Here is a 24,957-nt window from a genome sequence, read left to right as displayed (position 1 = left end):
CACCAGGGAGACTTTGACTCATGACCCCAGTGTCTCTGAAATCCTTGTTCAGGCCCTGATTGTTGTTTATCATCTAAGTACTTCCTCAATCTTTGGTTCCTGGCATTACTTTACTTTTTAAGGTTTGTTTTGGCCGACTTTTGAACGAGTAAAGTGTACACTCCCATGCCCCAGTCCCAGGTTTGGACTGATCCCGGTCGCTGAGGTCTAAGTCCAGTGCCAGGTTTTTCAGCGGCCTCTGTCTGTGTCTGGCAGCAGCGCAGCATGAAAGCAGTGGGAAACAGAAACACTATGGCTGCCACTCTGTCTCTTACTCAGGTAACACTGTCCTACAACTCAAATCTAACGACTGCAACTTTTCTGACCTCTGTCTGCTCTGCTCGGAGACATTTCAACAGTGTTAGTGAAACCGTGCAGGCGGAAAGGCGAGCTTACATCGACCCTCGTCCCTCTTTTTGGGAAGTTTAGTCCTGCTATGACTGGGAAAAGTTTCTGCCTAATCTCTTTGGGGACTGCGTAAGGGCGTAGCTAGCTAGCTAGCGTGCTAGCTAACCGCTAGTTTGTGTGCAGTATTGGGCTGTTAAAGAGCCGCTTTATCAAACTTAAGACAAACCTTGTAGCGTTACTTGGCTTCGTTTCGGTGCGGGAGTGTACATAATCACATTTTGTGCCGCCTCGTTTTGCTGCAGGCTAGTCGGTCCTGGTTTAGGAGATGTTAATACAAGACACTCATGTGTGGCTCTGTTGTGGCTTTACTGTCATATTTCTGCTAGTTCAACCTCTGCTAACATTGTTTTCCGTCAATAATGAGTGAAGCAAGTTACAACCGTTAAACGTTGTAACCTACGTTGGGGATTTTCTCGCTGCTTATGTAGCTTGCTATATGGTTAGACTGAATAACCAACCTGTTTATGACTATTATTAGAAGTAATCAGGCTCCACTGACCGGGTTAGTGTATGACCTTTGTGAAGTGGACAGCGTTAACTGTTAGCCTGTTAGCTGCTGTGGTTATTTGGTGTCAGTGATATTAACTGAAAACTGAACTGAACTCTGAGTAGTGTTAACAGTTGTTTTGCAACCAGTAAGAGGAAGTGAACTTGAGTAGCCACTAGCCATCTTTGCTGTGAGAAGATGCTGCTAGCAACATTAAACACTATTTGTGTAGGGACGTGTTTGTTGTGTTGTGAATAAGTTATGTAGCAGGTAGCAGCCAGGTCTAATAAGTAGGTTACAGTGCCAGACCTGTTACCTGAGCCACTGTTGCCTCTAACAACAGACACGAGTTGTCTGCTACCAGCAGCTTTGACATCTTTATCTCTGTCAGATGAGTTTAAAAAACATGCTTGGATATCTCTATGTTGTGAGAGTTCACTTGTCTGTCATGTAGTAGTGCTTGTTTTAGGTGCTGCTGCCAGTGCTTTGGTGTTGCTTGTGGCATTAATGTGTTTTATTGCCATAGGTGGATTAGGGTCTTGAAATTTCTAGAGGAGACTAGACTGGCCTATCATTTTTTGTACTGTAATGTATCTTGCTTTCTGCTGCAGTTTTGTATGGGCTAGCTGGGGGATGATTGAGGGGTGTTTTTTCAGTGCTCAATTAAAGAGTCACCAGTACAATGACCACAGTGTTGCAGCCGCCAACAGTTCCAGGCACACTATTGTGTGTCACAGAAAAAAAAAGTTGCATTGGCCAGAGAGAGATAAGTGTGTGCGGACAGTTATCTAACTGTAAATTGGCAGTTGACAAAGCTGACAAATAACTTCAGCTGATCACAGCCTATGTTTTTGTGTGTCTTCTAACTCTGTGACAAGACTTGACGTTCTTACAGAAGTTTACACTCTTCTTGTTTTGATTTTACAGTTGACAGTATATTTGCATGTCTCTGGAGAAATTCAAAGGCAGCTTTATCTGCTGGTTGAATAGCCACTCCCCAGTTGATTCATAGTTCAAACAATTACCATCAACTCCTTTCCTCCTTTGCTGCACCTGTCCGTTTAAAAGCACGACAGCCGATTGTCAGTCACAGCTATATGAAAAGGGGAAATGCTGATTCTTTTCCTGTTGAGCCCAGCAGTGAACAATCGTATTAGCAGAGGGAAGGGGGGGTGTACAGGGAGGATATGACAGAAGGCCAAATTAGCTGTCCTCTGTGGAGTGACGCCCTGCTGTAACTGTCTAAAGATGACCATCGGTAGCTTTGGGAAGTGCTGCCTGTATCTTGAAGTCCGACAGCTCACAAGTCATTTCTCCCTCTGTGTGCAGTTCAGCAGAAACCCTCTGTGTCATCCTGACTCATACTAGTTTACTGTATTATATCATTGTAAGCTGAATATATTTAGGGATCTGACTGTTGCTTCATCAAAACAGACATTCAGCACTTCCTACAGTTCTCGGAAATTGTGTTTTTTGTGACATTTGAAAGACTTAACAATTCATCAATGAATTAAAAAATAGTAGACTGATCATCTCAGCCCTGATCTGACATTGTTACTATGCTGTCATGTGTGGATTCGTCATACTGCCTCATCCTACCTGTGCTGTAGGTCAGCCTGTGTAAGCTGTATATGTTTTGGGAAAAACTAAGACGCTGTGTCTTCCTTAATGGTAAAACAGGTCTTGTGAGATGTATCAACAGATGTATTTTGATCATTGACAAACAGTCAGCTGTCAGGACAGAAATCTCTATGGACATGATTATGAAAAATACTTCTGAATGCTAACATATTGGTTGTAGTCTGTGTGTCTGACTCTTCCATCTGTAATTTTTTTTGTTTGTTTGTTTTTGACAGCTGCCTTGGCTCAGTGGGTGACACGCTTACTGCAGCCAGCAAACACTTGTTGATCATTTGAGCTTGAACACTGAATTTGCAGAACAGAGAACGCTTTTTAAGTATTAGTTTATTCTGTGTTGGATTATTTTAAGGTAACTTTAGGGATTTGGTATGTTTAATGCACTAACCTAAAAGAGAGGATTTGAGCAGCAGTAACTGTGGTCATAGTTGTACAAGGAGTGTATCAATGTGGTGGAAATCAGCTGTTCAGTCAAATTGTTTTTAATGAAGGATTCTTGTCTTCCTCAACAGCTCTCCAGTGGAAATCCTATCTATGACAAATACTATCGACAGGTATGCAAATATATCTACCCAAACACAAAACGGTGATGATTTATGTACCTCAGACCGTGGTATTTTTTTAGAGGATAGCTTGTGTTTCTTATTGCTTAAAACATGTGTACAGTATATCATTGAATAGTTGTTGTTTGATCTAGTCATTTTAAGATGATTTGACTCTCATTGTGTTGTTGTGCTTTAAATTGCTCTGGATTAAAGATGTCTGACGTTCTAAAAAACATACAAACAGAAAACAAAAAGCTTTCTAATTTGGGTGCACTAACCCTTTAAAGTATAAAATCAGCTTTATCTGCATTAATAAAACGTAGTGTTGCAGTGAGCAATGCTCTCTCTCCCCTGCTATCAGTTTCAGTCTCTGTGTCCAGTAGAGGAAGTATCTATGAATTAATAATGCTTCCCTTTGCCCAGTGTGTCAGGGGAGCTTGCTGTGAGCCTCATGAAAGAGTACTAACAGATCCCATACCAAGCTAATAGACTGCTGAGGAAATAGCTTTGGTTTATTATCAGTATTGATTCAAGTCACTGAGAGATTTCCCTATCTCACAGGGCAATTCTCACAGTTATCATTTGTTCCTTATTTGCTTCTCTCTCACTTTAGTTCAAGAATGCATTTAGAGGTTTATCCAATCCAACCACTGTTCTGTAGTCATTATTTTGATTTACAGCATTTATAGAAAAGGTGTCTCTGTTAGCTGTTCTGAGATAGACTAAGTTCTAATGACTGTATGTTTGGGGTGTGTGTGTTGATGTCTCTGTTTGTGTGAAGGTTGATCCGACTGGCAGTGGGCGTGTGGCCGCGGCCGATGCAGCTCTGTTCCTGAAGAGGTCGGGCTTGGCTGACCTGATCCTGGGGAAGGTGAATAAAGGCTCCCATTATCACAGCAGCAACACCTTTCTTTGCTGTTTATGTTGATCATAATGAGTGTGTACTCTGTGTGTGTGTCTCCATAGATCTGGGATTTGGCTGACTCTGAACGTAAAGGTTCCCTTAACAAACAGGTACAAATGCTTTGTGGAGTAACATCATAAGAGATTTGCTTTTTTATGTGCATCAGGTCTACGTGATCACCAGGTTTACATCACATGCTGTACCTCTGTTCCCCTCAGCAATTCTTTATAGCATTGAGGTTGGTAGCCTGTGCTCAAAATGGCCTGGAGGTGGCACTCAAGAGCCTTAATGTGGCTGTTCCTCCCCCCAAATTTGTAAGTCCACTTATACTCTTCAACACAGGCTATTTCCATGCTGCAAATGCTGCTGCTGCTCATGTGAAGTTGCCATAATGCTTCAACATATTATTATGTACTGTGAATTATACATTGAAATATCATTGGACATTGTTTAACTGAGGTTTGTTCATCTCCAGAATGACACAAGCAGCCCGCTGTTAGCAGGAGGAGTGGCTGTTGACATACCCTGGGTTGTCAAAGTATGTTATCTTTTTGCCTTAGTGTATCATAATGATCTATGTTTATTTGTTATTTGCATTGTTATCTTTGTCTTCCTCATAAAAGAGTAACAGAAAGGAGAAAGGTTGCCTTCCTTGATTATAGTTATATATTATCATTATAAATACTATATACTGTTTGTTCATGAACATGAACTAAAAATGCCTATTCAGTTTTAAAGGCAAGTGTGCTATGTGAAACACCGGCACACACAGTAAAAGAGGTGTAAGTATTTATTTTGTGGCCTGAATTTCTTTGTTGCTTGCTGAACTTTGTGGAACCAAGTTACTGCATCGTTCTTCAACAAATATAACCATTTATTTCTTTTCATAGAATTTATTTTTTATAGTAACTGGATCAGGGATGCATTGGGTTTGAATCCTCAGCCTCTAATCATTGTACATCTGTTTTGTTTTGTTTGTTTCTTCCAGCCTGAGGAGAAAATGAAATTTGACACCATCTTTGACAGTCTTGGTCCAGTGGGAGGGATGCTAACAGGAGACAAGGTTAAGCCTGTCCTGCTTAACTCCAAACTGCCAGTGGACATCCTTGGCAGGGTACGGTCCTCTAACAGGACACTTCTATGTTATTTGAATCTTTTGACAAAGTGGTAAAATTATAAGGAGAAATCCTGTAACTTTTAAGAATAATAGAAGTGAATAGTAACCAATTTGTGCAGGTGTCTCAAAGTAGAAACCCATGTAGCTCATTGAAACATCCCATATCAAAACAAAAAGTGTGTGTGTGTGTGTGTGTGTATATATATATATATATATATATATATATATAGACTGACTCTTACTTGAGATTTTGTACACACAATTACACAATATTTTTTTCATATGTAAGAGTCAACAAAAGAAAAAACACAATGCAGGAAGTAAAAAAAAAAGGATGTGAAATCAAAAATCAGTTGGGTAGAAAATAGAATCAGAGAGGAAGTGAGAATTGGTAGTGAGTCAGGGCTTTCAGGGACACACATTGCTGGGTATATCATAGTTTTGAAAAGATGCATGCCTAACAATAACGTGTCTGTGTGTTGAAGGTGTGGGAGCTCAGTGACCTCAACAGAGATGGCATGTTGGACAAAGATGAATTTTCTGTGGTAAGATGAAGAAACCTCAGAGATTACATTAAAAGTCTGCAGTTAGTTTCAGCTTATGTCTTTATTATACTAATGTACTGATGTCCCTCAGAGTATTACAGCATTGATCTTCCAAACATCTAAATAGTATCAAGGTTTTCTAGTGCAAGAAGGTGATCTCCCTGGTCTTTTTTGCTCTGCAATAGATCTGAAAGTTTCTTCATTTTCTTCTTTTTTGTGTCTATGTGTATGTATTTGTGTGCTTGAATTATAAGTACCATCTTGGAAGCTGTTACGGGCTGTGAAAATTGTTTCCATAGATCTGAATGGAACAAATTCAAGACAAGTGGAAGACTCAGTAACTACGGGATTGTTTATTGGTAACTGTCTTTTATCATTGATGTTTTTTATTGCCCTTTCCCAGGCCATGTATTTGGTGTACAGAGCTTTGGAGGGGGAGCCTGTTCCCATGTCCCTACCACCTCCCCTGGTTCCACCCTCCAAGAGGAAAAAACCCTCGGTGCCTCCCGCGATGCCCCTGTTACCCTCGCCCCCCTCCGTCAAAGACAGTCGCTCCTCCCATGCTGGCTCTAAGACCATGCCCCACCCCCCTAAACCCGCCCCAGCTCCTGTCCCAGCACCAGCAGCCGCCTCTGTGAGTACAGGACCCGTCTCTCCTGTGCATGCAGTACCTGAAAAGCTTTTGGATGTTGTATTTTACTGCCACATAGTTCCATCAACAAACATTTAAAATGATTTCAAACTGGCTAGTTCAGTGTGTTTTTCAAAAGAGCAAGACAAGAGGGAGCATGAAGGTAAGTGAGTTTTGAGTTGGAGTTAGTATTATGTCACTATCGCAGGTTGTATTAAACCCAACCTGTAGTTGTGAGGTAAATACAGTGATAGTTAATAGTCTGTTCTGTTGTCTGTGCAGTGGGTGGTGTCGCCAGCAGACAAAGCCAAGTACGATGAACTCTTCAACAAGACAGACAGTGACCTGGATGGGCTGGTGTCTGGACCTGAAGTCAGAGATATCTTCCTCAAGACCGGGCTGTCCTCTGCCACACTCGCACGCATCTGGTAAGAAACAATGGCAAAGTTTTTACACTTCTTATAATCTCTTTATGTATGTAGTCCAAAATCACTGCTTTGCCTCAAAGGCACTCAAACCCTTCATCCTTAGATTTTCAGTATGGTTCCCCAAGAAACTGTTTCATGAGGAAAAAAGGGACAAGACCTCAGGAAAAGCAACAGAAGAGGGATCCCTCTTTCTGGATGGACAGACATGGAATAGATTTTGTGTGGTCAGAGTAGGCAGAGATAACAGCAACAGAGCACAATGGAGAAAAAGAACGACAACACTGACACATTTGTTGGCATAAAATGATAAATTATCTATTAAATTATTAGCTGTGTTTTAAATTTCCACATTTAATAAAAACAGGAAAGAAAATTTGACTTCACAAGGACCTGGAGTGGAAAATTCACAATGTTGATGAAGAAAAAACAAAAAGCATAATTGCAACAAAAGGTATATGGTATATGGTCATTGCCTTAATTCTCTAGACCAACAGGATGCCCCAAAGTCTGTGACTATTCTTTTAAAGATAATATAGTGCAGTGAATGAACAAACACACAGTACTAAATAATAAATAGATAGTAACAGCAGTTTTCATAGCACTGCAGTGTGTGTTTTCACATCCAATCAGTAGAATATCACATCAGATTGATTTTTGTCTTCTCACGGCTGATGAGCTTCCGTCCTGTTGTGACTGCGCCGTGTATTGGCTTCTATAACTGCTGAACATGATGATCAGCCAGAATATCAAAAACAGTCTCCGCCTGAGGTGTAAATCGTTATTTCTCTTACATAACCTGTGTCTGTTTGTTCTCAGGGAGCTGTGTGACATTGGAGACATCGGGAAACTGACACGAGAGCAGTTTGCCCTGGCACTTCATCTAATCAACCAGAAGCTGACAAAAGGCCTGGACCCTCCGCAGAGCCTCTCCCAAGAGATGATCCCTCCATCTGACAGACAAAACATCAAACAGGTGAGTCGATCCGGACGTTAAACATGATGATGTGCCTGTTGATACAGAAAATGGGGGGTTTTTTGTAATAAAAAGGAAGCATGGCTCAGAAAGGATGCATCCCTAATAACGAGATGTTAATTAGAACAAAAGACTAGCTGTAGTAGTGACAGCAGTGGTAACCAGAATGATCATAGTGAGACACAGTATGAGTTAAAGTATGAATTACTGCATGTATTGAACTGCAGTCTGATATTGTTTGTTTATACAATAGCTTATACCTTTGTTTAAGCAGAAAAATCAGCTTTTTGCCTTGTGTTTATTGTGTAACTACTATTTGAGTATGTTATCACTACTGACTTAAATTATTTATGTCTTTTAACATAAGTAAAAATCACTTTCTTTTGTTTTTGACTTACATTTTTCCTTCTTTCTCCTGTTGTGTGTTTTGGATTGTTTTTCTAGCTTGCGGCTGTGTGTCCTCTTTATGCAGCACTTTTGCTATTTTGCCTTTTGTGTCACTTTTTAAATTTTTTACGTTTTGTTCACTTCACATGTGCAGTGGGACAATTCTGAGTGAGTGTGTGTTAGTTTACCGACCTGGGTGCACATCATTACTTTTAACTGACTGCCGCTCTTTGTCATCTTTTCTTTTCTTTTTTCCAATTTTGTGTCTAATTTGTCTAAATGTATTTGTCCCTGAATTCATAATTATTAACCATCTTCATAGTTATGCTTATGAGGGAAGCTGACAAGAGCAGAGGCTGCTGTTTGAAGTATTCTGGAGTGCGCCGACAGCACCACATCTCATCTGTATAAAATGGAGAGAGATTAGTATCCACCCAATATCACTACCCTTGAGCCACTATACTTCCCATCCCTGTCAGTCGTGTCTCCATTAGTGGCTTCACGTGTAGTTTTTGTAAAGTTGTCAGTAATAGCTCTCTTGTTTGTGCTGTGACTGTTTATATTACACTGTAATATGTCCCAAGTATCCAGGATGTTTTCATCAATATGAGTAATTTTACTGTTCTCTGGTGTTACAAAATGAGTCTATACTTTCCATATGTGATGAGAGGTAATCCTTAGCCAAGAGTACGAGAGTTTAATACACCTTGTTTATTGTCCTCTGCTTTGTTTCCTCTCCAGAACAATGCGGCCAACCTGGCAGCTGACTTCTCAGCCATCAAGGAACTGGACTCTCTCAGTAATGAGATTGTTGAACTACAAAGGTAACTCTCTGTTCTTACAGCATATTGGTGCACATTATGATGGTGACACTGATGGTGACAAGAGGGAGTCTAAAGATGGTCTCTACTTGTTTAGAGTTTCCACTCATTGGTTATCACATGTTGATCATCCTGTTTGATGGATGATAACATATGTAAGCCAGTTTTTTGACTGCAGTGTCCATCAAATGTTGTCAAACAAAAGAATATGTATTTTTACTGTGAGGCCCAGCATTTGTGAATCTATTCTTGGTAAGGGTTTATAAAAAAAACAGTGTTTCGCTTCAGTTCTTGGTATTAAAACTCCCCCCTCTAAGTCTGCTGTTAGAGTGACTGTACAGTATTTCTGTGTCCTGTACTGACCAGCAGGAGGCAGTGTTTCTTATGGCAGGCTGTGCTTGTGTACTGTTGTGTTGAGAGGAGGTTGCTGATGAGCTGTTGGAAAGCTATGACATCTGAGAGTCAGCTGAAACAAACATTACGTTCACATTGAACGTCTGCATAAATGTTGATTTTCAAGACCTTTTTTTTTTTTTTTCGGGCTGCCTAGATAAATTCTATATATCAGGAAACACTGAGATTTATACACAACGTTGTCCCAGGTTGGTACTTGTTAACCACACTAGGTGAAAGAATTACTGATTATATTGCTCTCAGAGTCTCTTTGAACACTCAAACCCACAGCCTCTGTGAAACTGAATGAAAAAACATTTGTGTTTTTGCTGCAGGGTGTCAAATGTAGCAGATGGCCACAAAGCTGAGTTATGTAGCTGCTGTTTGACAGTGAGGTGGAGAAGGGAGAGTGACAGAGAGAATAAACAATATACAAGACACTTCATGTATTCACCTCCACTTGTCTTTTCTTAGCCTAAAACGTCTCACAAAATATTTTTTAAAAGTAAATTAATTTCACCACGTCTGTTTATTTAACTCATGTACAATATGTATTTTTACGGAAACAGTAAGAAAGACAGAAAGCACCTGCTTTTTCCCCCACTGTATTTTTAACACCAAAATACTTCAGGAACAGATTTTTGTCCTTTATGACCGTTCCTCATGTTTCATTCAGGCTTTTCCTCCTCTTCTTTAATAGTAGATGGAAATAGCCTTTTGCATACTTTTTTTATTTATAATCTCAGTTTCACTAAGGGGTGGTTATCTGTATCAGTCGTTATGAATTTAATTTTCATAAGTTACCAGAATTTATCTTCCCTATTCATGAACGCTAATAGTGAGAAGTGAGAAAGTTGGCTTCCACTCCACCCCCTACCTTTCGATACATACACACGCACACTAAATGACAGCTGTTTGAAAAAGGAAGCAGAGGCATGAAAGACGGATAGAAGTAGAAACTGCTGACAGTTACACAGCAGAGATTCAGACAGGCGGCAGATCAAGAGGAAGGATGATGTGTGTTTGTGACTGCTTCAAACTGTGGCAGCAACCTCCTGCTCAAGATGAGGAGGTTGGTGAGGATGAGGATGGGTAAGAGGAGCTATGGAGTGACACTCAGCTTGGTTTGACTGTAGGTTTGTTCAAGGAGAATGTGCTGTTACCAAAGGATTTATGCACTTTGATGGAGAGGAGAGAGAGAGAGAGAGAGAGAGAGAGAGAGGTAAAATAGATGTTTGAAAGTTGTGCTGTTATTTTTAGTCAGTGTTGAAATGGATGGCACAGGATAAGTAATTTTTAAGAAGAACTTTTTTGTTTTGCTTTTTAACTTGGTCACATAAAAATGAAACTTAAGAGGAATAATGAGAGTGTTACTTATAGTTTTTATTAAATGAATGCAAGCATACTAAAATTTTACCTTTTTATTTTGAGTGTACAGATACTGTTTTTAAATACAAAATATGTATTATGTAAATCCTGGCATTAGGCCATCCCAAACAAAAGATTAACATCACACCCTTACAGACTGCAGTGCATATGAGCTATGTGAGAACACAATGTAGACAGTGGGTTGTTCAAACAGAATAAGAATCCCACTTTAAAAATTGAATACATTGAAATACCAGTACTTAGCAGTATTTTTTTCACACGTGTTCAGTTTCTCTGAAAATCACATTTAAATCAAAGGATATATAGTCAGGATATATATTTGTAATGGCTTTCCACAATTTCAGTGGTGCTGCGTCTTTACATTTTATGTTGTTGTACATTTACTATACATATATAATGCACCATTTTCATTGATGTAATAATGCTGTAGAACACAGAGCTGAAAATATTAGTTGATATTGGATATGTATATGAGTGAAATCAAAGACAATCCAATGCTGGGCATTCATATCTGGTGTAAAATCCCCCCATCTCCATATTGAAGTTTTTTGTTCATCATTTTCTGTTTATCAGTCATTACAACTGGTCAACTGGTCAAACATTTCAAGTGTTTCTGAGTAACCGTTGTTGTCAGTTATCCTTAAGTAATTATGCATCCCATATCCCCATCCCCCCATTCTTCTCTCTCTCTGGCTGTGCGGATGAAATAGTGAAGTAGAGAGGACGAGCATACTGGCAACACAAATCATCCATGTTGTATTTTGACTCATCACTCTTCCCTCCGCCCTCTCTTCCTCTCTCCATCCTCAAGGCAGCCATCTGGCTTCTCACTCTTCATCTCCCACACATTTGACTGAGCAAGCACATGCTCACTTTTTCCAGCACTCATCCTCATCACGCTCACAGCGCTGTACATCTGCAGCCCTGAAATCTCACACACAGTTACTCTCTTCATTATCGTGTCTCTCTCACTCATACACCTGCTATAGCTGCAGGCGCTCAAGCGGCTTTCCATTCAGTGGAGTTGTGAGTTCAGGACATCATGGTTGTTCAGGGAGAGGAGGTGGTGGTTCAAGGGCAGGGTGAAGAAGACTCATTGGAGAGCTGGCTGGGGCTGGGTGGGCTGGCAGTACCAGGTCTACCATCTCTGTCCTTGGTGGCTAAATACTCCTGTCTGTTGTGCTGGACCCCCAGGGAGAAGAGCTCTGTGGAAGAGGAGATCAAGGAAAAGGAGGAGGCCATCAGACAGCGTAGCAGTGAAGTGCAGGTAAGGTGCCATTGTCTTTGTTTGAGTTTGTGTCTGTTCCCAGTGCAGTGGACTCAGCAAACAAGTTTTTTGGGGGGGCAGACAGATTTGGTAACATGGTTATGTAGATGTTAAAGAGAGAAACTGCTTTTCTGCTTTCTTATTTTTGTGATCCTTTCAAAGGAACATAGCTGCTTTCTGCTGCTTGGATAAAAAAAACCAGGTCAGACAAAACAGATGGTAAGGGGTGCCATAGTTGCTAAAGGAGTTGCTCACTTTAGTTGTGATGAATATACTGGAGGAGGAAATCAATAATACATTTGGCCAGCAGTGTAAGACGCTTGTTCAGAAACACAGTTACCATTTTTCAGAGACGGAGAGGCTGGTGTCCTTGTGTAGGCGTGTCTGCCTCCTCAAAGCCTGAGAAATGGGATCTATTTTGGGAGCTAATGGCTTAAAGGGCTAGTCTGCTCCGCTTTTGGGAATTCAGTCTGTTGTCAGTGTGTGAGTGAGGGTCTCAAGGGAGTCTCACACTGATATAGCTGAATTTCTTAGCTATGCTGCAGGGTAGCCTTGAGCAGTTGTGGCCATTTATGTTGTACTGTGTTATTTTAAGTTTATTCCTGGTCATTAGGTAATGCATGCTTTGGTAGTTGTGATTTCCCACAGTACCTGCTCGAGCTCTATTCTATGCATTTGTCTGCAGTATTTCCCAAAGGTTGAGATTTTTTTTTATTATTATTATTTTTTTTTTATTTATTTATTTTTTTTTTGCTGTTGCAGAAGCACAAGCATTTACATCCATCACTTGAGGGTAAAAAGAACTTTGGTTTTATAAGTCAAATTTTCATCAGGGATGTCATTTTTCCCGTTTAAAGACTTGCGCTTAAATGCAACTTTTTAGCTGCATTTTTACAAATGCTTGAAAAGAGGAATAATGCATGCAAAAAATTTTTTTTTTTTTTTGGAATGGAAGAATTTCTGATATTAGCCTGCTCTGGCAGCTGCACTTTGAGCTGCAAACCACTACTCAGCTGGTGCTGAAAGGAATCTCACTGACTTTATTTAGCTATCAAACTGATGAGTCACTTCATGTGTCAAGTTTATTTCGTCTATATGGTACTTGAAAAAGCAAACCAAAAGTGCTTCACAAAGATAGCCACATGTATACACATACAAGGATAAAGACAGAAATGTGTATAACAGATGTTGTGGAGATAAAAAAAAAAGATTAAAATAGAGACAAGTTCAAACACAGTTTTAAACCCAAGGAATCAAATAAAAAATAAAAACAGGTTAAACAAAATTAAAAGCCAGAGACTGGCTCTTAAGGTGCTCCTTTAAAGCATCAACAGACTTGTCTGATGACATCAGGCAGTCTATTCCAAAGCCAAGGAGGTGCTACAGAAAAGGCCTTTGAATAAACATAAACCCCAGACAGGATTAGACCAAAGAAACCACTGGACTACCTGAATAGTCTACTATTTATAAAAAAAGGGTAATCAATGCAGCCATATCCTTTTAATTTTGTTTTTTTCACCCCTGCTCTCTGTTTCTGTTTGTTTGGTTTGTCTGTGGAAAGACACAAAAACATTTGCTTACTTACCTCCCTCCCTCTTGCTTTTATCTCTGCAGGACTTACAAGATGAGGTGGCGAAGGAGAGCGAGGAGCTGCAGCGGCTCCAGGCTCAGCGTCAGAAGGTCCAGGAGGCCTTGGAGGAGCTGGACCAACAGAAGGGCTCCCTGGAGGAGCAGCTGAATCATATTCGCCAACAAACCAGTCAGGAGACACAACTGGTAGGTGCTGTGGGGGTTTCTTCTCACAGCAGGCTCACTCAGGTCAATACTGATGATGAAAGAAATGCCCGATAACTGGCAGAGGACATCAGTAGTTTTAACTGAAAACATACTCCAGTCATATGACTCCATTCTGAGTGATATAACTACCAGCTTACTCATCACGGTTACGTCTATCACAGATCTCATCGCTGCAGTCGGAGCACGAGGAGCAGGAACAGAGGATATGTCAGTATGAGGAGGAGCTGGTTCAGGCCAGAGAAGAGCTCCTTGCTCTGCAGGAGGAGAGCAGGAGGCTGCAGGAGAAAGTCCAATCTGCTCAGGAGCAGCTCACACCTCTGCAAGAGTCTGTGCGAGACTCCTTCACACAAGTTTCACAGGTTGGTTTGTGTGCATCTTTGTCACAATCATAAATATTTTAATCTCCACAAAAAGTATTACCAATGTTTTTTTTCTTTTCCTCTGAACCCTTCCATCTCTCTGCTCTCGTAGGTTCAACAGAAACTGAACGACCTCCAGGTGGAGGAAAGGTCAGTGACAGCCCAGCTCAGCTGGAAGAGAGCCCTGGAGGACAGCTCTCCTGTCATGGTCAATGGATCAGCAGGTCCTATTGCAGAGCTGCACCAGGGGGACCCCTTTCAACAGGACCTCTTCCAGGATGACCAGCCTAAAGAGCTGAAGGAGGAAGAACCAGCTGCTGTTTGCAATCTTCAGAAAGAACATTCAGATCAAAATGAGAAAGGAGAGGAAGAAGAGAAGGAGGATGAGAGTCCAAATACACAAGAGGAAGAAAAGCCAAAGCCTGATGCCTTGGATGATCTGTATACTAGTCTAGCCTCTTCTGATATGTACAATAGTCTGTCAACCCTCTCCAAGCAACGGGACAACACTGTTATGGTAATAAATACACTTGAATTAATTGTCAGTCCTTTTATGAATGGAAACAGCATCAGTTCCTACTACAACAGTTTTTTTTTATTTCACATTGAAACATTGAAAACATCACAGTTCCACAAAACTAAGTTTTTTTTTTCCAGCATCCAGCAAGCATGCAGGAACAGCAGTAGTCACAGTATCATAAGTAAACAAGAATTATACTATATGTAAAATATAATATATACATTTTCATTTGTTCTTGTTGTCTTCCCATGTCTCCAGGAACACAGTAGTCCTGAAGTCTCCTCTGAAGTTGCAGATGATATAGAGGAATCCTCTAAAGAGAGCCCACCAAAGGTAAAGACCCTGAGTTAATGCCGTGTCCCTGTCTATTCCTGATTTCCTAAATTCTTCAGTTTCTGTGTATTGTTATTCAGCCAAGCTAATGTTATTGACAAAAGCAAGTTTATTGACACGGTATTCCTTGGTCAAGGTGTTTATACAAGACACAGGCTTGAGTTGTTAGCCATCTTTTCCATTATTGCATCTACAGACTGTGACACTGACTCAGCAGAAAAGATAAAATAAAAAGAGTCAAATGTGTCTTGCATGATGTGTTGACAGATCTAAATGCAGGTATAAATGCCTCAAAAATGCATTAATTGAAATTCAAAGCATGGACACAGTGTTCACATGCAAGCTAGTCATTAGAGCCCTGTCACTGTTCAAACAGGTTGCATCACCAGAGCAAGAGAGCAAACAGGAGCCAGCAGAGTCCACAGAAACCACCACCTCCTCGTTACCACCTCAAGTCGGCCCTCGCTCTGTGCCGCCACAGACCAGCCCTCCCTCCCTGCCTGAGATGGACTTCTTCCATTCAGACCCTTTTACTGACCGTAAGTCCCTGCAAACATAATAACTTTAGTTAGCAGCTTAATAATTAAGTGTCAAGCTTAATGCTAAGTTCCACCTGTTTGGAGAAGACCTGCTCTTTCAGACTGATTTATTTTGCCTATCCAGTCCTGATTATTATACAGTTTACAGGGTTTTAGATGCTCTAAATGATATTACTTACTATTTCACACATTTTTTTTCTCCTTTGATATTGAATCTTCAACTAAAACCAATGCTTGGTGCCCAAAGCCTTGAAAATGTCAATACTGTCAGACTGAAGATGGTTTTTCCTTTGTAGATGATCCATTCAAAGATGATCCATTTGGAAAAGCAGATGTTGCAGGTAAATTCTCTTAAGTCATACCTCTACTTGAACATGATGAACAAATTAATGAAACTCATATAAAATACATTATTATCGACTATTTGATGTTTATTTGTCAGGTGTACGCTGCGTTATCAAATGTCTGTGTCTGTTGCTGTTTGGTTTAATCAGATCCATTTGGAGGAGATCCGTTTAAAGGGACAGATCCCTTTGCTGCAGACTCTTTCTTCACACAGACCTCCAGCGCCCCCTTTTCCTCAGAAGACCCTTTCTCTGCCTCAGCTGACCCGTTTCGGTACCACTGCTGGCATGCCAGAACCAGACCTGTTTGCAGCCAAGCTCAATGACACGGCGGCTGCACCAGAAGCCGGTTCCGATCCCTTTCACCTCCAAACCTAACAATCCGGCCTTAGCAGGCACGGATCCATTCAGCTCCGCAGGAAGCGGTGTGGCTGAGTCTGACCCGTTTGGAGGCAAAGCCAACTGCCATGGCTGAAGCAGATCCTTTCAGTTCTCAGGATGGAGGGACAGATCCCTTCAGCTGCTCACCAGCCAGCTCTGATATGGCAGTGGTGAGTAGTTCTCCTGTGAGTCTCAGTCACAATGTGCTCACACACAAAGGTATTGGGCATTATTGTAAGGATTAAGACGATGCCATGTTTTATGATGCTTTATAAAAGTTTGTTATAAACATGGAAGTTAATATGCCTGTATTTTTAATTGTGACCTGTTGGACAAAATAATAATTTTTCATCATCCAAACTCCTTAGTATTATGCAAATATACTTGTAAAGCTTTAAATCAGTGAGTTATACATTTTTCAGAGGTATTAAAATTTTTCAGAGGTATTAAATTTTCAGAGGTATTTCTGCAATTTTTATTAACTGTTACTTTAACAAGAGTAAAGAAGCACCAGCAGTGTTGGTTTTATTTTTGCATGGTGTACAGGTATTTTTTATGTTGTGTTTTTAGAAGGACGTTGCAGCAACCAATGACCCCTTCGCTCCAGGTGGTACTACAGTTAGCGCCAGCTCAGATCCAGGTATGGCTTGTGGCATGGCGCCATCCTCTGGGGCTAGAGGCCACTGCAGCATTTCAAAATAAGATATAAAAAAGGGAACAAATGACCTTATACAACGTACAGATTTTACAGTGTCTGCTCATGTGTTTCAGATCCGTTTGCTGCCGTGTTTGGTAATGAATCATATGGAGGAGGCTTTGCAGATTTCAGTGCCTTGGCTAAGGTAATTCTCAAATCAGTAGAGTTGATGGTGTCCTTTGCTACACATACACAGAGCTGAAATGACTCTCAGTATGGAGTAAAACACATAAATAACAACCGTCAGTTAAGTCGAACAGTGAACTCACTTCTGCCATAAAACCAAAACATGAATTGACTCAAGCTGGAAGACTCTCAGTGAGTTGGTGAGAGTGTTGTGGTTTTTTGGAGGAAACAGCTGGAGGGCTTGTACATGATTTTCCCCTTGGTGGAATTTTTTCTCGAAACGCATCATTCATTCTGACAATGTGCAACAATATGTCATGTGTGATATTTTAAATGACTGGAAATGCAACATAAGAGTGTGACGGGGATGTTCTGAAAAACGTTGCATATGTTAACTCTTTATGCAGTAATATCAGATTATATCAGTTATATTTCTGAGCTCCGAAAGCTCCCTGTAAATGTATACAGAATCTACTGTATGGCTGTGTCTCTCAGACTGGGGGGCGGGCCCCAATGAATACTCAACGAGCAACACAACATGCCCACAACAGCTGTAATTCTACCTCCAATCTGCTGTGGCAAATCTTTGTGTCATTTTTTTCTGTTTTTGATTTGATGTGAACCTTCTGTTTCAGTCAAATGGTGCTGACCAGTTCGGCATCAACAATAAGAACCTGTTCCAGGAAGACAGTCAGTCTACCAGCCCCGACATCCCCCCTGCCCTGCCCCCAAAAACGGGTACGCCAACCAGACCACCTCCTCCACCTCCAGGTCAGTGCTTTCTCTGCAAGTTTTCTCTTGAACTGTGGTCAAATAGGCTGTGTTGGTGTCAGTCATTTGGGGGCCCAGTAACAGCGTGTGTTTGTTATTTGAAATAAAACCTGTCCATGTACATCTGCCTGTCTGTGCTTCACCTGTCCAGGTAAGAAATCGTCCATCTCCAGGACAGAGTCCTCTGACTCCTTCCACCGACGAGGGCACTTCCTCCCACAGCCTTCGGGAGACTTCTCCTCCTCTTCCTCCTCGCCCTCCCTGCCTGCCAAGGATCCTTTAGCCGACCCCTTCGCCCCTTCCTCCCCTCCTCGCCACAACGTACGGGAAGCTGACCGATTTGCCAGCTTCGACAAAGTGAGCACCTCCCTCTCGTCCTCTCCCTCACCTCCACCTGACTCTCAGTAGACATCCGCTCTTCCCTTTTTTTTTCTCCTGCTAATAAATCACACCTAGTTGTCCAGTAAGCAACCACCAAGCAAATCAGGCCAGCTTTAAAAATCCCTCCATCCACTGCCAGTAAAAAATCCCAAAGACATGAGCTAATCCACTTATGTCATATAGTAGCACAGTTGACTTGATGCTACATGTATGTTTATTTGATGACTCTTCTATTTTTGAGTTTGCTTTTCTTGCACTCTGTCTGCTGCTGGTGTATATTTTAGCTCTTTATTACGAATGCTATATTTCTTTGCCATGTAAAAATTCTTTATATTTGAAATTCTTTTTTGTTACTGATTTATATTCAGATTGCACTTAATTTAAGCCCTATGATTGAGGTTGCACTGTCTTTATGAGTAAATGTACAGGAATGTCATTAGAGCAATTATAGATACATAAATATATTAACTCTGTAACATATTTATAGTTACAGACACAAGTTCTGGTATAAGTTAATTACACACGTTTATATTTATGATACCAAGTCCCTCGTAATAGTTGGCAGTGAATGGAGAGACGAGAGGCTGCTTGTATTTGGTTTTTATTCACCATCCCAACTCAGCACACTGACACAACATCCCGTGCACATGAAGGTGTGTGTTTGCAAAAAAAAAAAAAAAAGTGTTATTCCAAAAATATCACCCTATTGGAAGGTGTTTTTTTTCCACAAGACATTTAATGCATCTTTTAACGCTGAAGTTGCAGCTCAGGTACATTTTAACCTGCCGCCGGTGTAAACTGGTTATTCTGGGTCTGACCAAGTGACCGGTGGGCACAGCTGTGACGTGTTACATCAGCTGATCTTGACTGACAAGAAGCAGCATAGTGCCTGCTGCAACAAAAGAGAGATCCAAGTTTCATGAAGTTGTTATTGTGTTGCAAACTCATTGACAAAATATGGTCAGCAAAAAATCTCTAGCGACTAAACTAGTCTTCAGATTCCTTTATCTGGGAAATGCTGCATCTAATTAACTCCTCTCACAAGTAACAGCGTATTTATTGTAATTATCAGCAAGGAGAAAGGAAATAACAGTTAACTCTTTTTGTTGTGTTGTTGGTTCGAAAACATGGGCCAAACCAGTATGTCAGGAACAAATAGGTCACTGAATTAAAATCCTCTCCGCTCTCCCCTTTGTAATACTGCATAGAAATGTTCTGTCACGCTGGGAGTGTGGGATGGATGACTATAATTAAAAGACAGTGTTGATTCTCCGGTCACATGATTGCACCCGCATGTCCCCCATTGAACCCCGACCTGTGCGCACTAACTGTGTGTTTGACCGGCTGGCTTTCATTCACTCATACCACTGCCTCTGCCACTCACTCAAATCAGCCCCCCCCCCCCCCTTTACACATGCCGCTATTTATTTATCCATGCATTCCTTCATGCATCCATCTGTTCATCCATTCATCATTTAATTTGCCAGTTCATTCAGCCCTTGTCTGGTCAGTGTGTTGTGGAGAAACAGATCACTTGTATTCTCTCTCTCTCTCTCTCTCTCTCTCTCTCTTTCTTTCTCTTTCTCTTTCTCTCTCTCTCTCTCTCTCTCTCTCTCTCTCTCTCTCTCTCCCCCGCTCTCTCTTTTTCACTCACTCTCTGTGTCTTCCCTCTGTCAAAGAAGTTAAATAAAGAGTTGAATCAAGGGCATCATCTCTGGCTTCTATGTGCATCCATGACATCACTTTCTGCAAATGCGTGAGCTTGAAAGGACCAAAGTTTTTGCATTTTCAGTTCATTTATCATAAATCATGACCGTACTTTAGATTATCGCTGACCATCTTCCACAGTCTGCTTTAAATTGGAGATTATTTCCCACCTTTCAAGAAGTCTATCTTTTTTTTCAGTTCTGTAATTTCTACAACCTTGGCACTGATAAAGGTAGATACATTATGATATGAATTGTGATAGATTCATCTCAAACAACTTTCATGTCTATGCAAGTTGATATTTATGTTTTCATTCTGTTTTCCATTTGTGAATCACATGGACACATGGGAAGTAGGAAACATGCTCCCAAGCCACAATGTGTGCTTTTGAAAATGTTTGGCCGTAATATAAATATAGAGAATTTTCACTAAATAGGCTAAAAGTTACAAAAACACCTGAACAGTGTCTTGATTGGATCCTGTCAAATCTGTTTAAATTTAATATTTAATTTAAGTAAAGGAGTTAAAGATAAAAAATGACCAGATAACAAACGTGAAAGGTTTTCTTTCTAAAATTCAGGAATAAAAATCATAATTTCTCTCGCTAAGTGCTTCATTAATGTCTGATTTCATTCGTATTTAAAAGCAGCAGTGATAAATGCATGTTCTCCGCTAAATCCGTCACGTTTCTTTGATGCATGTTCTGTCCTCTGCACCCCTGAAATCACCAGCTCTAAAATACCTGCTAGTGAGCATCGTCATCATTGCCTTCTTTCCTTTGCATGGGTGAATACACACTAGATGAGCTGTGATGTCTCTTGCCTGTCATTCATTGTTAATAATTAACCTGATTAACCAGTGTCCTGTGAGTTCCCTTCTGTCGATGTCATGAACCTTTAACATGATGTGATTTTGGTCACAGGGTTCCCATTTATCATCAGTGGAGATACCAGTTTTTGTCCCATGTCAGTCCCGGCTTTTATCCTAAATCACATGACCTCTGTATTGACACTTGTCTGAGGTGAAAAGCCTGTCAGTCTTTTCGTGGCCGTCTTTGAGCCAGGAAAATTGATTTAAATGACTTTTTCTTCGGTAGGGGGACTGAAACATGACATTTAGGATTTGTAGACCACAAAGTGAGGCAGACATTTTTCATCAAACACAGGTTTTGCATGACATTCAGGTTTGTCCGTTGTAAGGGACGGCTGGCTCACTGTGCTGACTGATGGCGCGTGTTGTTAGTTACACCAGTGCTTGTCCTGCAATGACAAATCAAACTGTTCACTTTGAGAAGAAGAGCTCTGTTGTCAATGCCTTTATCATAAATGTCAGTTCAGGCAGGAATTGTGAGGCGGGTGTCCCAGTCAGGGACTTAGATATGTACCATGTAAGCTGAAAACAAATTAACAAGAAAATTGCAGGACAGGAATGGCAAAGATATGTTTCTGTATTTTAGAAATGTGTCACCATTTCACAGTTTGTCCATTAGAGAGCTCTGACAAGTTAATTTTCAACTGTGAAATGTCCTGCTCAGTACATATCCAAAGAGATTATTATAGAAGATGTTTATTTATGTTTATAAGAACAAACACTGACTGATATATACACATTACTCTTATATGATTTTTCATAAATTGATATCTCCCTCAAAAAAAGTGGTGGTTGCACTCAACATCATTGTTTAAAAATCCTTCTTGATTTTTGTGTAATAGTTGATGTTACAGGGATAAACACAAAAACAGCAACACATAAGATATGTAATGCAATATCCTTGCAATCAGCAGTTTCCTCATAGAGCTCATAATGCTGTGTGTTGATAGTGTTTATTCTATTGTCCAGGTATTTCTGTCTCTCATAGCAAGTTTTCATCTTTAAGAATTTGTTAACTTCGTACATGTGTTTGTGTGTCTCCTTTCTTCGCATCTGTGGTCTCTCCCTCCCCTTGTGTGTGTTGTGTGTACGTGTGTGTGTGTGTGTGTGTGTGTGTGTGTGTGTGTGTGTGTGTGTGTGTGTGTGTGTTTTCTCTGTGTTCACGGAGCAGTATCCAACAGAGGAAGACATGATAGAGTGGGCAAAGCGCGAGAGCGAGCGAGAGGAAAAGGAGCGGCTTGCCAGGCTCACCCAGCAGGAGCAAGAGGACCTGGAGCTGGCTATCGCTCTCAGCAAGTCTGAACTCTCCTGAGGAGCTTGTCGACCTCCGCACACCAACCCACAGACCCCCCTCGTCCCCTCCCCTCCCCCCTCTTCCCTCCCCCGCTGGCCCGGCCCTACCCGGCCCAGCCCGGCCACAGCACAGCCAGGCCCAGCCCAGAAAGCACCAAAGCAAAAGATGGGGACTGTATAGGACTGACTCAGCAACACCTGCTGACCCCATGAAGAGACTTTCTTAGAATAAACCCATCTCTGAATCTTTCAGCAACCCTCACCCCCACCTCACCCACGTCCACCCACCCACTGAGACTGTGTTCGCTGTTCACTGGCATTTTTGCAGTATCATGTTTTTCCATCCCATCAGTCTCTGTGGTTTTTGTTTGGCGAGGAGGGGAGAGGAGAGGAACAGGATGGAGCGGATGGATTGTCTAACTGAAATGCAGTGAATACGGATTTAGAGATTGTCGAGTGTTAAGATCGTCGTGCTCTGTTGATTTCAACACCGGGCTACATTAACTCTCCAGAATGTAATTTATTTAAACCTAGATTGAAATGGCCTTGTCAAACAGTCTCATCTTTATCCACTAACCAAACTCACTACACGTTATTAAATCTCCGCTCTCTCTCTCTTTTTCTAGCTCCCTAAATTCATTCTTAGACATTTTATTATTTTATGATAGACATGCCAAAACATGTTTTCTCCCAGCACACTGTTAACACTCTGAAACTCAGCCGTGAAGTGTGGGGTTTTGGAGGTGCTGCAACAAAATCTAGGCACAAATCTTCAACGTCCTCCTTTTCAAATAGAGTGACCGTGTTCATTTCCAGTCCTGCACGATGGCCTGTGTGATTCCTCCTTTTCTGTTTCAGGACAGGGTGATAGAATTCTTCATTTCTACATGTTTAACTGGAAGTTACCTCCTGCCCTCTGATGTGTGAAATGCATGAGCAGACTTTTATTAAAATGGAACAAATCCATCGTAGCTGCCACATTCAGCTTTACCATACTTCAAATTCTTAAAGTAGTGCAGAGCTTTGTCCCGCATCTGCCCTGTGTAATAGAGAGTTTATTTTATTAGAGAGTTAAACTACATCCATCTCAACTACATATTAATTTTCAAGGCACACTACAACAGATTGCACAAGAATATAACTGTTCAGTCCAACACTCATCGTTCTAGCTTTAAAATTGTAATTTTGCCACCTGAATCTTTTCATTAATGTGAACCTCTCAGTTCTGGGCAGTGTCTGACATGTTTTATAAGATGGAAGAATGTTATTTTTTTGTTGAAATGTGGCTGCAAAATTGCAGAGGTTAGACATTAACAGAAATACATGAGTTTAAAAATCGATCCTGAGTTGTCATAGGTGAATGTATGTGTGTTGAACAGATAGTAAACCCACTTTACCTGATCTCTTTACTCACACATTAAATGAATAGTGTTAATAGCATTGTTAACCCTGATTGATCCACACAGGTAACCTCGATTGCCCTTCACTGGGAGGTCAGAGTCAGGCACACAGCAGAAGCCCCCGGCAGCATGGAAGCTGCCTGGGTGACTTTTTTTTTTCTTTGTGATTAAAGAAGTGGATTAAAAATATTCTCCAATGTCACAAATTTCACACCAGGTCCAGTTTTCAAGTGTACCAATGTCTGTGTTTCTTTTTCTTTTAGCATTTGTACGGACTTGTTCTTAGTTTACCATGAGACGCTTCCTCTCTGAGAGGCTAACTTCATTTCAAAGTCTTACACACAAGCAGTAGTAGTGGTAGTAAGTAAAAGCCAAAGAGTGTCTCTGCGTTTTTGGTGGAGCACTTCAGGCTCTGTGGGTATTTCACTTGCAAAAAGGCTGCAGGTGTTGAGAGGATGAAGGCTCCTGTTGCACTGCGTCCTCGAGCAGGTTAACACCCACACAGCAGGCGGCTGGCCAGTGATTCTTCTACTTCTTCCTCCTCTTGTTAGGTGTTTCTCCCAGAAGGTTACTTAACACTGAGTGCTAAACTGTGACAGAAGGTTTCTGACAAGGGAAGGCTCGATCGAGCGTGCGAGGCCTTCGTTTTTCATTTTCTTTGCTAATTTCTGACCAAACAGTGCACAACACTTCGGACACCTCTTCCTGTTCTGACTTTATTTTTTTTTTTTTTCTGTTTTCGTTTAGACCGAGCATTGTTCATGTAGTTTCCTGTTCTCGTGTTAAACCAGTTTACTGTCTGTGGTTGATGCAGAATTTCCTACTGAGAGCAGCCTCTCATGTACTGCAGTCCACGTTTGTTGTAAATACAGGAGAACCAGAGTCGTCTGTCTGTTCTTCACCTTCACAGCTGAGTCTCCTGGCGTACTACAATTAATGGTCTCATCCTCTCACATTTAAAGGCCACCAGACACGTTACTGTCATTTGTACAGACTCCTTGAATTTTACAAATTAAGAACCACTTATGTTTCTAGGCTTACCCATAAAAGCTTTTTAAAACTCAAGCTAATTGTATTTTATTTTGTATTTTCTAACGTGTAATAAAAATCATTATTGGGAGGTTTGGCCAGAATATGTAATGCATTTAATTGAAACAGAATAAATATTAAACGTGTAGTTTTGCAGTTTGTGCTTTTTTTTGTTTGTTTGTTTGTTTATTGTCTTTATTTTTTTACATTGATACTTTTGTCTTCAAGTATTCAAACCCTTTACTTCAAAGTAGTGATACCACATTATGGAAATACTATATTAACAACTCTTCTGCCCTCAAATTTTCTCAGTGGGACTCCACCAATTTTACACATCAGCTTCAGTTTACTCATCACAGAGAGAACTGTTCACCCTGTTTTTTCTTAATGTCACTTTAGCTTGTGTTTGTTTTGTTTTTAATCAGAAAGTTTGTGTTA

The 24,957-nt window shown here is 40.8% G+C and overlaps 1 protein-coding gene across 1 annotated transcript; it reads left to right on the top strand.

Annotated features, from left to right (window-relative positions):
• Nucleotides 1–203: 203 nt before the first annotated feature.
• On the top strand, nt 204–24,667 carry eps15 (epidermal growth factor receptor pathway substrate 15). Its single transcript, XM_018673337.2, is given in 28 exon segments — nt 204–318; nt 3,085–3,126; nt 3,899–3,988; nt 4,084–4,131; nt 4,240–4,335; nt 4,497–4,559; nt 5,010–5,135; nt 5,624–5,683; nt 6,087–6,317; nt 6,597–6,742; nt 7,559–7,715; nt 8,844–8,926; nt 11,900–11,972; nt 13,587–13,748; nt 13,931–14,128; nt 14,241–14,645; nt 14,907–14,981; nt 15,358–15,520; nt 15,817–15,861; nt 16,015–16,133; nt 16,135–16,221; nt 16,223–16,327; nt 16,329–16,415; nt 16,816–16,885; nt 17,017–17,087; nt 17,704–17,839; nt 17,991–18,196; nt 21,969–24,667. Coding segments are annotated over 28 exon segments (3,339 nt in total). The 5' UTR covers nt 204–264; the 3' UTR covers nt 22,110–24,667.
• The last annotated feature ends 290 nt before the right edge of the window (nt 24,668–24,957 follow it).

The sequence above is a fragment of the Lates calcarifer genome, linkage group LG17, assembly GCF_001640805.2.
Source record: "Lates calcarifer isolate ASB-BC8 linkage group LG17, TLL_Latcal_v3, whole genome shotgun sequence".
Classification (NCBI taxonomy): Eukaryota; Metazoa; Chordata; class Actinopteri; family Centropomidae; genus Lates; species Lates calcarifer.
This window is presented reverse-complemented; position numbering and strand designations above follow the sequence as displayed.